The sequence below is a fragment of the Pelobates fuscus genome, chromosome 10 (genome assembly GCF_036172605.1).
Source record: "Pelobates fuscus isolate aPelFus1 chromosome 10, aPelFus1.pri, whole genome shotgun sequence".
Lineage (NCBI taxonomy): Eukaryota > Metazoa > Chordata > Amphibia > Anura > Pelobatidae > Pelobates > Pelobates fuscus.
The window spans coordinates 10,011,848-10,027,989 of record NC_086326.1 but is presented as its reverse complement, the minus strand read 5'-3'; the positions used below and the strand labels follow the sequence as shown (position 1 = coordinate 10,027,989).

The 16,142-nt window shown below is 41.1% G+C and overlaps 1 protein-coding gene across 1 annotated transcript in view; it reads right to left on the bottom strand.

The window, feature by feature from the left end:
- Window positions 1-16,142, bottom strand: part of PLEKHS1 (pleckstrin homology domain containing S1) — a 58,453-nt gene that overhangs the window by 24,398 nt on the left and 17,913 nt on the right. The window contains exon 16 of the mRNA XM_063433997.1: window positions 12,445-12,533. Coding sequence (XP_063290067.1) covers window positions 12,459-12,533 — 75 coding nt within the window. The 3' untranslated portion in view covers window positions 12,445-12,458. The remainder of the gene's footprint in view (window positions 1-12,444; window positions 12,534-16,142) is intronic.

Genomic DNA, 16,142 nt, shown 5'->3' with positions numbered 1-16,142 from the left:
AAGAGTGTTTAACCACAAAATAGGACAATAAATCTCCCACTTTCTTAGTCTCGGCGCGAAGGTGGTGTATTGGAAACATGCAATGATTTAATATGTCAAATACAAGCTGAATAAATGCAGATCAATATTCCTGAAAAAGTCGATTAATTCACAAAACCCAAATTCACAGTGAACCGAAGGCCAAGTTGCAGAACGGAGGCTGTAATAACCGTGTTTAGTAAATAATAGCCCGTCACCTTTACTTTTTACTCTGCTAAGCACCGTTTCATTTACTTACATTAGACTGTGGAATCCTGCAGCCGAGTGTATAAACACAGAGCGAGCTGGCTGTGTCTGACTGTAGTATACAAAGAGAGCTATTTCTGCAGTTTTACCTTTTGAAATTTGATCTGGGAGGAATTTCCGTAAGCTTTGCACCTTGCACAGAAAGGGGAATTTCAGTGGAGGTACGGCTTATTTAGGGAAAAACCCCTAACATTCAGGACGATTTGGGGTGAATAACTGCTATTTGCACATTCTAGGAAATTGAATTCTCTTCCGCGTGTTTCTGGCTATACCCGATACTTGCAGAGTTTACGTTTTTTTGCCTAAATAAAGCCAAGTGTGAGGAGGCAGGTGTTAGTATTTATTTGCATATCCAGTTAACCCATACCTCCCAATATTTCAAAAGGACAAAGAGGACGCTTTAATTTAAGGGGTGTGAGTGGGGTCGTTGGGGGCTGTTTGAGTGTGATTTGAGGTGTGGTGGGCTGTTCTGAGTGTGAATGGGGATGTGAAGGGCTGTTCTGGGTGGGAGTGGTGGTGTGGGGGGCTGTTCACTAATAATGATTTATGCAACTAAAATTCAATTTAGAAGAACAATGTATCTTATTTACACAGACCGATTTCTAAACACATTTATTGTAGTTTAAAGACACATTACTGGGAGTATTATTGCTGTGGAGCTCTGTTAGACACTCAGACACATTACTGGGAGTATTATTGCTGTGGAGCTCTGTTAGACACTCAGACACATTACTGGGAGTATTATTACTGTGGAGCTCTGTTAGACACTCAGACACATTACTGGGAGTATTATTGCTGTGGAGCTCTGTTAGACACTCAGACACATTACTGGGAGTATTATTGCTGTGGAGCTCTGTTAGACACTCAGACACATTACTGGGAGTATTATTGCTGTGGAGCTCTGTTATACACTCAGACACATTACTGGGAGTATTATTGCTGTGGAGCTCTGTTAGACACTCAGACACATTACTGGGAGTATTATTGCTGTGGAGCTCTGTTATACACTCAGACACATTACTGGGAGTATTATTGCTGTGGAGCTCTGTTATACACTCAGACACGTTACTGGGAGTATTATTGCTGTGGAGCTCTGTTACACACTCAGACACATTACTGGGAGTATTATTGCTGGGGAGCCCTGTTATACACTCAGACACATTACTGGGAGTATTATTACTGTGGGGCTCTGTTATACACTCAGACACATTACTGGGAGTATTATTGCTGTGGAGCTCTGTTATACACTCAGACACATTACTGGGAGTATTATTGCTGTGGAGCTCTGTTATACACTCAGACACATTACTGGGAGTATTATTGCTGTGGAGCTCTGTTATACACTCAGACACATTACTGGGAGTATTATTGCTGTGGAGCTCTGTTACACACTCAGACACATTACTGGGAGTATTATTGCTGGGGAGCCCTGTTATACACTCAGACACATTACTGGGAGTATTATTACTGTGGAGCTCTGTTATACACTCAGACACATTACTGGGAGTATTATTGCTGTGGAGCTCTGTTATACACTCAGACACATTACTGGGAGTATTATTGCTGTGGAACTCAGTTATACACAGACACATTACTGGGAGTATTATTGCTGGGGAGCTCTGTTATACACTCAGACACATTACTGGGAGTATTATTGCTGTTGAGCTCTGTTATACACTCAGGCACGTTACTGGGAGTATTATTACTGTGGAGCTCTGTTATACACTCAGACACATTACTGGGAGTATTATTACTGTGGAGCTCTGTGATACACTCAGACACATTACTGGGGGTATTATTACTGTGGAGCTCTGTTATACACTCAGACACATTATTGGGAGTATTATTGCTGTGGGGCTCTGTTATACACTCAGACACATTACTGGGAGTATTATTGCTGTGGAGCTCTGTTATACACTCAGACACATTACTGGGAGTATTACTGCTGTGGAGCTCTGTTATACACTCAGACACATTACTGGGAGTATTATTGCTGTGGAGCTCTGTTATACACTCAGACACATTACTGGGAGTATTATTGTTGTGTATCTCTGTTATACACTCAGACACATTACTGGGAGTATTATTGCTGTGGAGCTCTGTTATACACTCAGACACATTACTGGGAGTATTATTGCTGTGGGGCTCTGTTATACACTCAGACACATTACTGGGAGTATTATTACTGTGGAGCTCTGTTATACACTCAGACACATTACTGGGAGTATTATTGTTGTGTATCTCTGTTATACACTCAGACACATTACTGGGAGTATTATTGCTGTGGAGCTCTGTTATACACTCAGACACATTACTGGGAGTATTATTGCTGTGGAGCTCTGTTATACATTCAGATACATTACTGGGAGTATTATTGCTGTGGAGCTCTGTTATACACTCACACACATTACTGGGAGTATTATTGCTGTGGAGCTCTGTGATACACTCAGACACATTACTGGGAGTATTATTGCTGTGGGGTCCTCAGTTATACACTCAGACACATTACTGGGAGTATTATTGCTGTGGGGCTCTGTTATACACTCAGACACATTACTGGGAGTATTATTGCTGTGGGGCTCTGTTATACACTCAGACACATTACTGGGAGTATTATTACTGTGGAGCTCTGTTATACACTCAGACACATTACTGGGATTATTATTGCTGTGGAGCTCTGTTATACACTCAGACACATTACTGGGAGTATTATTGCTGTGGAGCTCTGTGATACACTCAGACACACCAACAATATGGAGCCTCTAGAAATGAGGGACATTAGGGCATACAATAGGACAGAGGAATTTGGGTGAAAAAATAGAGCCTGTCCTAAATAGGGACATTTGGGAAGTATGAATTAACCCTTCAATGCCAGGTGTGGGGACACAAGATTTGACCCCATGGCTGTTGCTGCTATGTTTGGACAAGCCATTCTCCCGCTGAATTATAATATTATAATATAATTGTATTATATAGTTATAATATAATTATAGTCATTTCTTGTTCTTTCCGTTATTAACATTGGCTGTGAGAGAGATGATTGCAGAAGCTGGATCATACTCTGTGTATACTATGTAGCTGCTAAAATGCCCATATTGGAAGTTAGAGAGCGGTGCTGTCCGGAGAATCGCACGTCTTCCTGACAGCCACTAGAGGCGCTTCAGCTGCGCTGACCGAGTAATACCTGGTTACATGATGCTCAAGCCCATAGGAAATCACTGAATGCAATACAAGTGGGGTCGTCGCGAGGAGGCCATGTTGTGGGAGGCAGGGAGGTAAACAGCACTGATGGAGCTTTGGAGCTTGAAAAAGGAAAGTAAAACGTTTGTTTTATTCATTTTTATTGCACACGCGGGAGCAGGGATCCTATATCGTTACAGGTTTGCATTCCTAACGCTCTATTGTCCCTTTAAATTCACTTGGAATGATCACTTTAATGAAGTAAATATCCATCATATTGATCAACACTGTCAGCAGGGCCGTCTTTAATATGATTAGGACCCTGGGCAATGCATTTTCTTGGGCCCCCTGGGCCCTGCCCCTCCTATCCCTCCCCATAATTACGCCCAATGTGCAATCACACTGACAGATGTACTGGCACATACAGACACAGACAGACATTAAAACATTCACAGATACACACTGACACACAAATATATACTGGCAGACATACTGACACACACACAGACGTATTGACACACACACACAGGCATACTGACACACACACAGGCAGACGTACTGGCACATACACACAGACAGACATTAAAACATTCACAGATACATACTGACACACACATACACTGACACACAAATATATACTGGCAGACATACTGACACACAGACATACATACATACACACACAGGCACATACACTGACAGATATACTGACACACACAGACACATACACTGACAGATGTATTGACACACACACACACACACACACACACACAGACATACATACACACACAGACACAGACACACACACTGACAGACGTATTGACACACAGACACATACACTGACAGACGTATTGACACACACAGACATACATACACACACAGACACATACACTGACAGATATACTGACACACAGACAAACACATACACTGACAGATATACTGACACACACAGACACATACACTGACACACACAGACACACACTGACACACACAGACACATACACTGACACACACAGACACATACACTGACAGAAGTATTGACACACAGGCATACTGACATACACATAGACAGACATACTGACACACACAGGCCTACTGACATACACACACACATACATACATACACACACAGACATACTGACACACACAAACATACTTACACACAAGCATACATTTAGCCACCCTCCAGGTTCTTACCTTTTCCTGGAGGGTGGTTTCCCTGGGGTCCAGTGGCAGGCTGAGGCAGATGGGAGTTTTCCTCTGGAACTCCCCTCCCTGCCATTCTCCTCCCGCGCGGCTGTGTTCTCCGTCGGGAGGCTCCCAGCCGATACAGGAAGGGGCCCGGTCGCACTGTTTAAGCGTCACAGCGCCAGACCGGGCCCCTGCTCACACATGCTCTCTGGGTGGCCCTTAGTGCATGAGCCACCCGGGGAGCCTCCTCAGCGTGCGGGCCGGTGCGGCTCTGTTCAGCCGCACCGCCGGGTCCAAGGGGGGCTGCGCAAATCACGGGGCAGCTGCTCTGGGCCCCCCAGGAGCAACTGGGCCCGGGGCAGCTGCCCCGTTTGCCCCGCGTTAAAGACGGCCCTGACTGTCAGCAATGTACATGGCATTTATTGCAATATTTGTGTAAATTGCAAAAGGTGGAATAAATGCAGACAATATGAGCATTTAATAAATAAAATCGTTATTATTGGGTTTTCATTGTCCATTAACGCGCCCTTTGTTCTCCGCCCTCTGTGATCACGGCACATTCTGCTTAAGGGCTTTATTACTCATTAGCACGGAACATAATCTGATCTTTGGTTATGACGGATGCCCCCAGTGGGACGAAGATTCGGGACTCTGCTGTCACCAACCCATTTTATAGATTTTATTGATTTTGACCTAAACCACTAGCTGCGTGTTTTACGGCATTCTGCCTGTTTACCTCGATTACTCTCTGTGTTCTACCCCCATCATTCTTAAATACGTCCTTCTTGCTTGTTTGTGCATCCAGCTCTCTCCTGTCCGTCTCTCCTAACCTGACCTGTCCAGGGACAATCCGTACGCGAGCAAAAAACACAGCAGAGCTTTCTGGCAGTTACCCCTACAGTGTTATTTGAGTGGAAAGAAAAACCACATAAAAATATACCCAGTGGAGCGCTGTATAAAATAAATGTAGCTGCTTACATATACTACACCAGATTTTGTCTATTTTTTCCCTTTTTTAGACATTTGGAATATTTTATGTTCCCTTATTTAAGGGTAAGTGTATAATATCAGCGCTCCACTGGGTATATTTTGATGTGGTTTTTCTTTCCACTCACTTTGTTCTGCATGATTTTGTGTTAAGTTAGAGGTACTTACACGTGTGTTGAGCTGCATATTGTAATTATTTCTAAAATATCTCTTTAAGAGCCCTATATTGACACAGTACACCTGTTCTATTGTAACCCCCTACAGGCATGTGTCAGAAAAGCAAAGAGAGAAGGCTTCCAATCCCGTATAAAACTTCACTTGAATTCAATTCATTAAAACCAGGCGATGCATCAATATCTCTATAATGAAATGAGTGTGTTCACTACAACCAGTCACTGGTGCGAGTGTGTCAGACTATAGCCGAACCTATCGGTCAATATCACCAATACATAGCTATAAGTAATAGAAACATTAGAGCCCCCTCCCGCTTGTTGAGAAACGGTGAACTGGCTAAGTTACTTTATACTTTTTGCTGACCTGACCGACCAGTTCTTTCAATTTATTGTAATCTGTTGCCTTTGTACTATATTTTATTGGCATTGTGGTTTTTCAGGGATTAGTAGCTACGTTTGAGGTGCTGAATAATTCAATCATTAATTGAATTGAAAGTGAAGGTTTATATGGGATCGTACGTCTCCTCTGTTTGTTTTCTGGTAGTTGCCGTTCATCTCTTGGTTGTACAGAACCGATACCGTAACTAAACGTTGCTGAAACTCTGCTTTAAAGCTGTACACAGAGCGCCAGTCCTTCCGACCTGAACTATTTAACCCTTGCAAAATCATATGTTAAAATGTTTAAAGGTTTACACTCCATAGACTAGAAAGAGAGGTTTCTGATTGGCCAGGGTGCTTCCTGCCCTAGATATAGTTCATGTCGTTCCATGTGTGACCATTTGTCATGTGAGATTGTCAGTTTCTGTATAGTTCTAAGAGTCCCGGCCTGGAGTGTTGCCTTCAGGTTTTTTATGTGACATTGACAGGGTTATTTGCTAAACTGGAAATTTGGGGGAAATTATCATTGAATTGCACATTTTGGTAAAAAAAAAAAAAAAATAGAGCGGAGTGGCTGATGTCAAGTTGTTGGCTTGGTCTTGGTGAGGTACCCCGAGAAAGACAAATGGAAGGAGAGCAAGAGTGGGTGGACCAAATGTGGAGGGTCATTGAAGTATAACATCCACGAAGCTGAGGACATGGTGGCGTTGGATCAGAGAGGAGTTTCTAGCTAAATATTTTACATGGAATATGTTGTCTCTGTGATAAGTGATGCATTTAATGCACTAGTGGGGTGTCATGTCAGGTTTTATTTCAATTGGTATTTTCACTGCTTAGTGGACAATACACACACATGCTAATGAAAACGTAGCTGCAAGTTAAAGATCTCTGTAAATATAGGAATTTATCCTCTAAAATGATTTGAGGCACCCATAGACAATGGCAGAAAATCTGCAACTTAACCCAACATTGTGCTATTGCAAGCAAGTTTCAGGAGTCATCATACAAGGTCCTGACCCTCTGGTACATATGTTCCTGGCTTCTGCACGCCATAGACTCCTCCAAAGGAACCAATGATGGCAGTATCAGGGAATGGAAGGCACATTTCCGCGGTTTGCACCCTGATCCGTCCATTCTGGGAAAAAATCCAAAAGCTCCTCGATCATAACACTATTAAATCCTTGATTTATGTAAAACTCAATGATAAACTGGATTCAAAATGTAGCTAAAAACCTGATCCCACCCTATTGGAAGCAAACCATCATGAGACCCCTTAATCTCTGGTTCCAACCTATGAAAGAATAGGTGCACTCTATGGATGAACTAATATTTAACTCCACTTATTCAGCCGTCTGTAACTGCTGTCTGCAGCAGGGAGTGACTTCCAAACATGGTAAGGTTGGGTGAGGTTAGCTTACCTGGGGGATCTGTATGAGCTGCTGCTAACATGGGCCATTGCCTCTGAGCCCTAACGCCAAGGTGGAATTTAGGAAGATGGATGGGATGGTACTGTTGTCACTGGTACTACCAAGAGGCCTAGCACTACACCCCTCGGTGACTGCCTGCTATGGAAGGATAGCCACCACAGGTCACGTTAGATAGCGCTCTGTGTGACCATCTTATTATGACTCGAGTTGAAATTTGTTAAATACTGGCAACCTGTTTCATCCTACTTATTATACGTATAGAACCGTAATACGAATGTTGGCATTTGTTTGGCTTATCTATTCCTTGGAAATTATAATTTTTTATTTTTTGAGAAAACTCAATAAAATACAATTTACAAAAAAAAAAGCCAATATAAATAATAGGGAACATTTCTAAATGTCGTTTTAGTCAGAATCTTATTTTATCCTGAATTTCGTGTTTCAAATATCTATTCACCAAAATTCAGTTTACTGAGTAGACTGTAACCCATAAGGATCTAATAAGAAACATTTAGAAAACTCAGTAATCTCTCTCCAGCTATTGTACTGCACATTCTAGATCGGTGAATTACTCCACAATATACAATTTGTTGGATTTCCTGTCTCTGCATCTTATAGTGGAAGTAATGTTAACTTTCAATCTAATGAGACATTGTAAGGAAGTCATTTTCATTTCATATATTAATTTATTACATTTTGGAAAACATACAGAGTATCACAGAAAATATACATTCACAGCATTTTATATATAATAATCTATTTTACATAAAAACTCAAAACATTATTTAAAGTGCAAAGTGAAAGGGTTAACGTAACTTGTCCAAATTGATCGATTTGAGAAAGAGACATTTTAACTGAGCAGCTGCAGTTATATACAATATATATCTGAAATAGATACCATGGTCGTATTCTGAAAACGACCACTGATCATCATCAAGCTATTATTCACATTATAATCACCCGGGATCTGATGTGTTCTCTGTAGTCAGCAGCCACACCCTAAAGTATTGTCACTTTTGTAACACTGTTATACTGTGACTGGCCAAACATGGGAATGATTATCTGCCATGTGAATTTTCTGTGAAAATCGTCTATACCTGCAAATGTTTATTAAATGGACATTATAATCACCAGAACAACTACAGCTTAATGAATAGTATACAGCTTGTGGCGAAAGTGACCTCGACACTGGTTTTTGGAGGGGCCTGTTTGCCAGCCTCCTGCCCTGCGACTATGGCCCTGGGATGTATTGCCCTTCTAGGAACTGATTTGGGCATATTGTATTTTATTATGCTGCTGCTGGCCCTTTAAGAACCATCTGGGGACATACTGTGGAGTTACTGGGTGGCCACCATTTCATGTATCAGAGGCACATGGTGAGAACAATGGATGGCGGCCATTTTAACTCACAGACACTGTTTTGACTTTTCTACACGGTGCCATCTCGCCGGTATTTGGTGCACAAAGACATCGTTCAGTAGTTTTAAACTACAGAACAGGGGACACATTTAAGAGTACTTATTTTTCATATAGCCTGTATATGTTCTGCGGAATCTGCATTAAACCGTATCTTCCAAACTACTGAACAGATCTGGGTGAATTTTGGATATGTGGTTCACCCAGATCCCCCGGTTTCCCATGATATTTTTATGGGGTTATTGCATGTTTTGGGGTCCCTGTGATATGTTTTATAATACTGTATTTCTCTGCCTGTGATAATTATATTAACCATTGTGTTCAGTAATCATATCACAGGCAGAGGGGAGGATTTTGTGTGGGAGTGTCTGTGTGTATTGTACGGATTGATTGGTTGTATTTCAAAACCCTGTGAGCAGTACTATGTTTGGAGAATGTCAATAAAAGAGGCTGTATGTGCCAGTACAGTCAGTTCTACTTCACTACTCCTGTCTCTTATTGGGGGAATCTGCTACAATGCATTGCTATGCTCTGCATACTCTCTTGCTATACTCACTGCTAAGCTCTTGTAAGAGCTTGCTCCTGTCCTGCTCTCTGAAGGAGTCCATGGTGATTATGGTGTTGGCTGGAGTGCTTGGAGCCCTCAGGAAAAGCTAGGAGCATCCTTCAATGGAGGTACCCAGTCGGGGTGCCAGGTGATCCGTTACACAGCTTAATGTAGTTGTTCTGGTTTACACAGCCTGTCCCTACAGGCATTTTAATATAAACACTTGCAGGGCTGGAAAAAGGTGAGAAAATCGCCCTTTAACTGGAGGTAAGTAGAGCAGGGGGGGAGTAATCATCTATTTAGATTTATGGTGCCAGAGATACATGTTTGTATTTGGGACACTACTGTGTCCCTTTAAAGTGAGGAGGAATAATAAAACTAGCAATCTCAGCCTATGATTAATCACCTTCCTCAGACTGACAAACGTCAGTGACAGATTATACATTGATAATAATAAGAATAAAAAAGCTCCATAGTAATAAAACTCACAGCATGTCCTGTATGAGTGTAACGGATCCACTGGCACCCCGACTGGGTACCTCCGTTGAAAGATGCTCCTAGCGCTTCCAGAGGACTCCAAGCACTCCACCAGACACCATAAGCACTGCAGGCTGCAGCTATCTCCCTTCAGAACGAAGCAGGAACAAGCTCTTACAAGAGCTCAGTGATTATAGCAAGGGAATATGCCTAGCATAGCAATCCCTTGTAGCAGATTCCCCCAATAAGAGACAGGACTCAAGTTGAGGGTAAAACAGGAACTCTCTGGCTGCTAGCTTGCAGCCCTTTTTATTAGGTGCTCCCATGAAGGGGAGGGACACACACAGTAACGTACATTAACCAATCACACAATAGTTACATCCCACACATAGCCCTCCCCTCTACCTGTAAACTAATTATCTGTACACACAGGAAAATACAATTATCCTAGGTAGGGAAAATACAGTTTTTACACAACATTCATAACTCCCAAAATATACATCACATTCGCATAAAAATACATATACACAATCAATCCATTCGGGGGAACAACATACTCAAAAATCATACGAATTGGACCAGGGGTTCAAAAGTTAGTACAAATGTGCATTTGACCTTCTGGAAGCATGGTTTTTAGAAGCTCAAACTAGTTCCCCAGAATCCTCTATCCTGGAGACAATGGAGAAGCTGATTTAATTATATCCAGGGACAAACACAGCCTCCATTAAGCACATGTTACCAGCAACCACCAAAAGACATAAAAATACATAACTCCTGTTATACTAAACAGAACCCCCACATTCAACCTATCCCCAGATGGCTTGGATCTGAGCGCTCAACATATCCAAACAGCGTTTAGATGCCACAAACACAGTTCAAATGCCATGGGGTTTAAGTTTCGTATGGGCTGATGAGAGGGCCCATAATCCTGGGGCAGCCCAATAACCCACAGTATGCCCAAATACCGTGCATAAAGGGCCAAATCGCCCAGGGACCGTAGTCACAGGGTAAGAGGCGGGCAAGCAGCCCCCTCCAAACCACAGTGGCGAAGTGGCTTTCGCTACAATGAGTGTATCACAGAGCTCCACAGAGCTAAAACTCACAGCACTGCATAGTGTTTATGAGTATATCACACTTATAAAAAGAATCTGTGTTAGTAAACCATATTAGTAAACCATATTAGTAAACCATATTAATTAGTTAATACAAATATTTTTGAACAGGCGGTGAAATCAAACCTTTCTATAATGTTCTATTTGTCTGCTCCCTCTAAGCCAAGTAACATATTTCTAAATCCTGCCAGTTGTAGGAATCTACTGAAGGTTTGTGTTGGCATTTCATGCAGAGTCCGAGTAAACCTCGGATGTAACAATTAATTGGCGACCTTGCAGAGCACCCCCAAAACACACAGGTCACAAAGCAAATCTTAACAAGAAGTCGACCAATTCGGAAGAATGGACTGACAGACGCAGATGAAATCTGTTTTGGAGACCTGGAACAGCTGACGTCAGACCTTCCTTCTGTTGATCTTTATTGAGAATCCTAGAACTGTCCTGAAATCCTTTGGCGTTTATGTCTCTGTATTTAAACTGTGAAAGCACGCATGGTGCCCGCTGGATAATGCCAACCATAGTTACAGCTATGGAGCCATCTCCAAATCGCCATCGACTGCAATATCATCAATACATTGTAATACATTGAAACCCTAAGCATTAATACAACTATAATTCATATATACACTTAACAAAACATATAAACAATTACAATGAACATATATATACATATCACATACATTAGTACGTACTTGTATAGACAGAGAAACTCTGTACGGGTTCGTGTTACGTCAACACACATAACACAATGGTTGGAAAATGAATTCCCAAAGGTATTGTCCAGAGAACCAGATTATATCACAAAACACAGCATAGAACACAGCTATACGTCACATTACTTCAATAAACATTCTATACATTCCATAGAATTCTATATTCTTTATGTTCTTCTTGGACAGTTACTGTTTGCAGCTGTGATGACTATGGTGTCGCTCACGCTAAGAATGTCATTGCAGTATGTCGGTGCTCATGGCTGATAAATCCATTGAAGGAGATCAATTTCTTCTCCTACTCAGTCACATATGATATTCTTCATATTTCTAGGAAGAAAGAGTCGAAATATAATAAATTAGTTTTTGAGATTCAAGCACTATTAAGTTTTTTGTATCATCTAATCATGGGCTCAATTTACTATTTTTGCATAAGCTCTCCAAAAAACATATATATAACAAGTACGCCAATGTATCAAAAAATATCAACATATTAAAATATGAAACCATTTGAAAAGCTGATTCAACAATATTAAATCGTCCACACATCTTCTAAATCAATACCTTGGACACGGATCTCAAGATTTGTTGCAGTCACACCCTTCTGCGTGAAAGACACTGGCTTTTTTGAAACGAACGACTGTCAGCTTCACCTATCAACAAGGAAATGCACAAACTTTAAATTTCAAATTTCACCTTCAAATATTTTTGGAGTTAGAGTTCTCTTAACTGTGATTTAATATTATCCTCGATTTGGATAAACTTTTTAAATGATTTATATTTTTAAAAATATTTTAATATTTGGATATTTGTTGATATATGGATATAATTTGTATATATGATTTATAAAGTTTTGATATATTAACATTTTTAACAAAATTATTGAAAAAGTTTATCCAAAAATATTAAATATTTGAAAAGCTTATCCAACAATATTAAACCAAGGCATATTACCATTGAACAATTCATTAATTATTCTATAAATATTTTTTAACCTATTCAAAATATATCCATAATTTTTTTTTAAGTTTTCATAAAATTAACCATTTGGGGTCAACCATTTGCCATTTGGATTGCCATGGTGGGTTGACAATTGACTTTTAAATGTAAGTCTAGTATGATTGTGTTGGGACAAATCGACACCCAGAATCTTGGATGGAGTTTCACACAACGTTTGTGTCAATAATGTAAAGTATTAAGGCTGTGTGAATGATGTTGTCTTAAGGTTAGTAAAAATGGTTTGATTCTAAAAAATAATTAGACTTGATGATTTGGTTTGTGCCAAACTACAGTTTGGCCAAATTTGGGGGATTGGTCAAATTCTCAAACCTGTACCTGAATCACGGATTAACAGAATCGCGTAATGCCGAACATGTTTGATTTGGGGTTCTGAATCTGAATTCCTCCCAAGGTTTCAAAAAAGAGATGATTAATGGTGGGGGGGAGGACTGTCACAAAATTTTATTCACAGATCAAGAGAGAAGTAAGCAATAGAAAATAAATAAAATAAAAAAGAAGGAAAAGTAAAACAATCTATTTTTATACATTGTATATTATATATTTAATAAAAATAAAACTACAAATACATTTTAAATATCCGCCTGTTTTTCCATCTATTGTTAACTTTTTCGCCCTTGACCTGTGAACCAAATGAAGGGGAAATGCTCTTATAAATGGACTGCACAAATATATACAGAGTGTTTATTTATATATATTCATGCCCTTGGCTCCGAAATGTGGAACAAACATACGGCCGAAATGCAACCGTCGCAAATACATTTCTATTTTCTGAAAACATAGAACCTAGAACATTCTGAGCAAGATGACACATAGAATTTAAAGTTGAGTTGTGATACAGAGGTTAAAGGGACACGAGAGCAGATAAGACACAGGTTTGATAGAAAATAGACAACATTCTTGCAGAGGGTCGTAAATATCTTTCTGAAGAGCAGAGTGAGGGGGAGAGAAAAAAACAAACAAAAAACAAGCAGACATTGCAGAAAAAGGTACACTTTATACATAGACACACACACAGATATATATGTATAAAGATATATATATATGTGGAAGGCAAAATGCCTGAATTTGTGGGAGGGGTTTATTTTCCTATTTAAATCCCAGCAAATCCCAGCTCACCTATCGTCGCTGTTTTGAAGTTCTGGCCTGCTCGCCTCCCTCTCGTCAGCACTACTTCCGGTCCTCTACAGCACGCTTCCGGTCCCGTCATTCCTTGCGGCTTTCCCGCCAGCCTCCGTTTCGCTCAGACGCTCGCAACTCAAACCAACGAACACGAACCGCCAAACATGCGAACACCAGGTAATCGGCGAGAATGGCCGCGTTCGGGCTATTCTCGCCGTTCGAAACCTTCTCAATTCAAATCCTACATATTTCATACAAACAAAACAGTACACCTGCCATACCATTTGTTCAAATTTTCGTACATTTAGTCATCCGGCTACCTAGAATCTTACATTCATTCAACCATACGAACGGCATTTCGTTGCAAGCCACGTTCACACAGAACAAACACCACAAGGTCTGCTAGCTTACAAAACAGCTGAGGTGATCATACAGATGAATTGCGTTTTCTGGCTGATCTGCCAGCTGTGTTTCCACAGTCAGTTGTAAATCAGTACTACGGGTCAGTGCGAGCTCGTCATGACATGTTTGTTTACACAGTATGGATATGTATCGAGCACCACATACACAATGTGCTGGGTGTATTGTATTTATTTAATCTACAGAAGGTTAATCTGTAAACCATGAACATTTACCCAGGTTCCTAAACAATTAATTCATAAATGTCAATCCTACTGTTTCTCCCTGTCTCTCCCTCTCTCGTTTGCGGTGTCATGTTTGCTAATCGCTAGCCGCATCATGCGTCTCAAATCTGAACCCTGAAGCATGTTGGGCAAAGTGGAACGCATATGCGTTCCAACGTGCTGAGCTATGGAAGCCAGTCCGTAACTAGCGCATGCTACTTCCGCATAGCAACCAACAACTTCCGCGTGGCAACGGCTACACTTCCGGGCACTTTTAACTGACACTGTGGGCAACCTCCTGGTGCAGGTAAAACAGACTGGGCAACCTGGGTATTCATTGTATATCCAGTAAAAGAATATTTACTTTCTTAAAATCAATATATATACGCTGTTACGGTGGTTTAATGCTGCTTACTTAGTTGTCTGATTGCTACAATATATATTACTATGCCTTAACTTAGAGGCATACACTTTTCTGTTATCCATAATGCCTACACACTGCATTACCTAGCGTATTTACCATCAATAAATATTTTACCTTGCTAAACACAGTCAGTGGGAGGATTATTACATTTTGTCTAATCTAATGCAAAGTAAACATGTTGTATAGGAAGACTATTAGTGCTTGTGTGCTAGCCTGGCGACAGCACCATATATTACACCTCAGTATAACGCAGACTGTTATGCACATCTTACAGTCATCAGCAGACGCTTTGAATAAACACAGCTATACATACTTGACAATTACGCCTGCACATTTCATTACTAAACCCATATAAAGATTCAGACTTCGCATTTAAGACCGATCATAGCCTGATTACCTTGACCTGTACACCTCTGCACAGACAAGCACATATGTTTCTAAACAAAAGTGCATTAAGCTCACACTCACGTTATCTGCAGTTCTGATGAACAAGCCTCGGCGAAGGCGAGTACACGTTGCAACAGTACTATGTACAAGATCCGCATCTATACAAAAAAAAAAAAAAAAAAATCTGGCGCCCCGAGGGCCGTACATACATGCATTCTAGTTCATACATACCGACCATTCTGGACCCCGACGTGCTCACAGGGCACTCCAGTTCGGTCAGCCTTACGATCCTAACTCATTACCACCCACGTTTCGTTCCATGGTATGTCCTCTCTCTCACTAACTAACCTTCCCTCTTAGTTAGCAGTGGCTGGCTGTCAGGTTCCTAGGTGTCCACTAGTTATTATTCCCCCTGGCTTCTTCGCCTCAGGTTAGTGGTCCCACGAGGCCAACACCCATCCTCATACTCGGAGGTACTACGCCCCTCGGGCCAAATCATAGTTAGTCGCCTCGCATTGTGGCATAGAAAGGGCCTCACCTGTCACTCCCATTCTATCTTATGTTTAACAGTCACCGAGAGGCCGACACCCCGCCACAACGCTCAGTGGCCACGTTATCCCCTCGCGCCAACGCATAGATAGAGCCTCTCAAGCCGCTTGGCAAATAGCAGGGCCTCACCTGTCACCAAT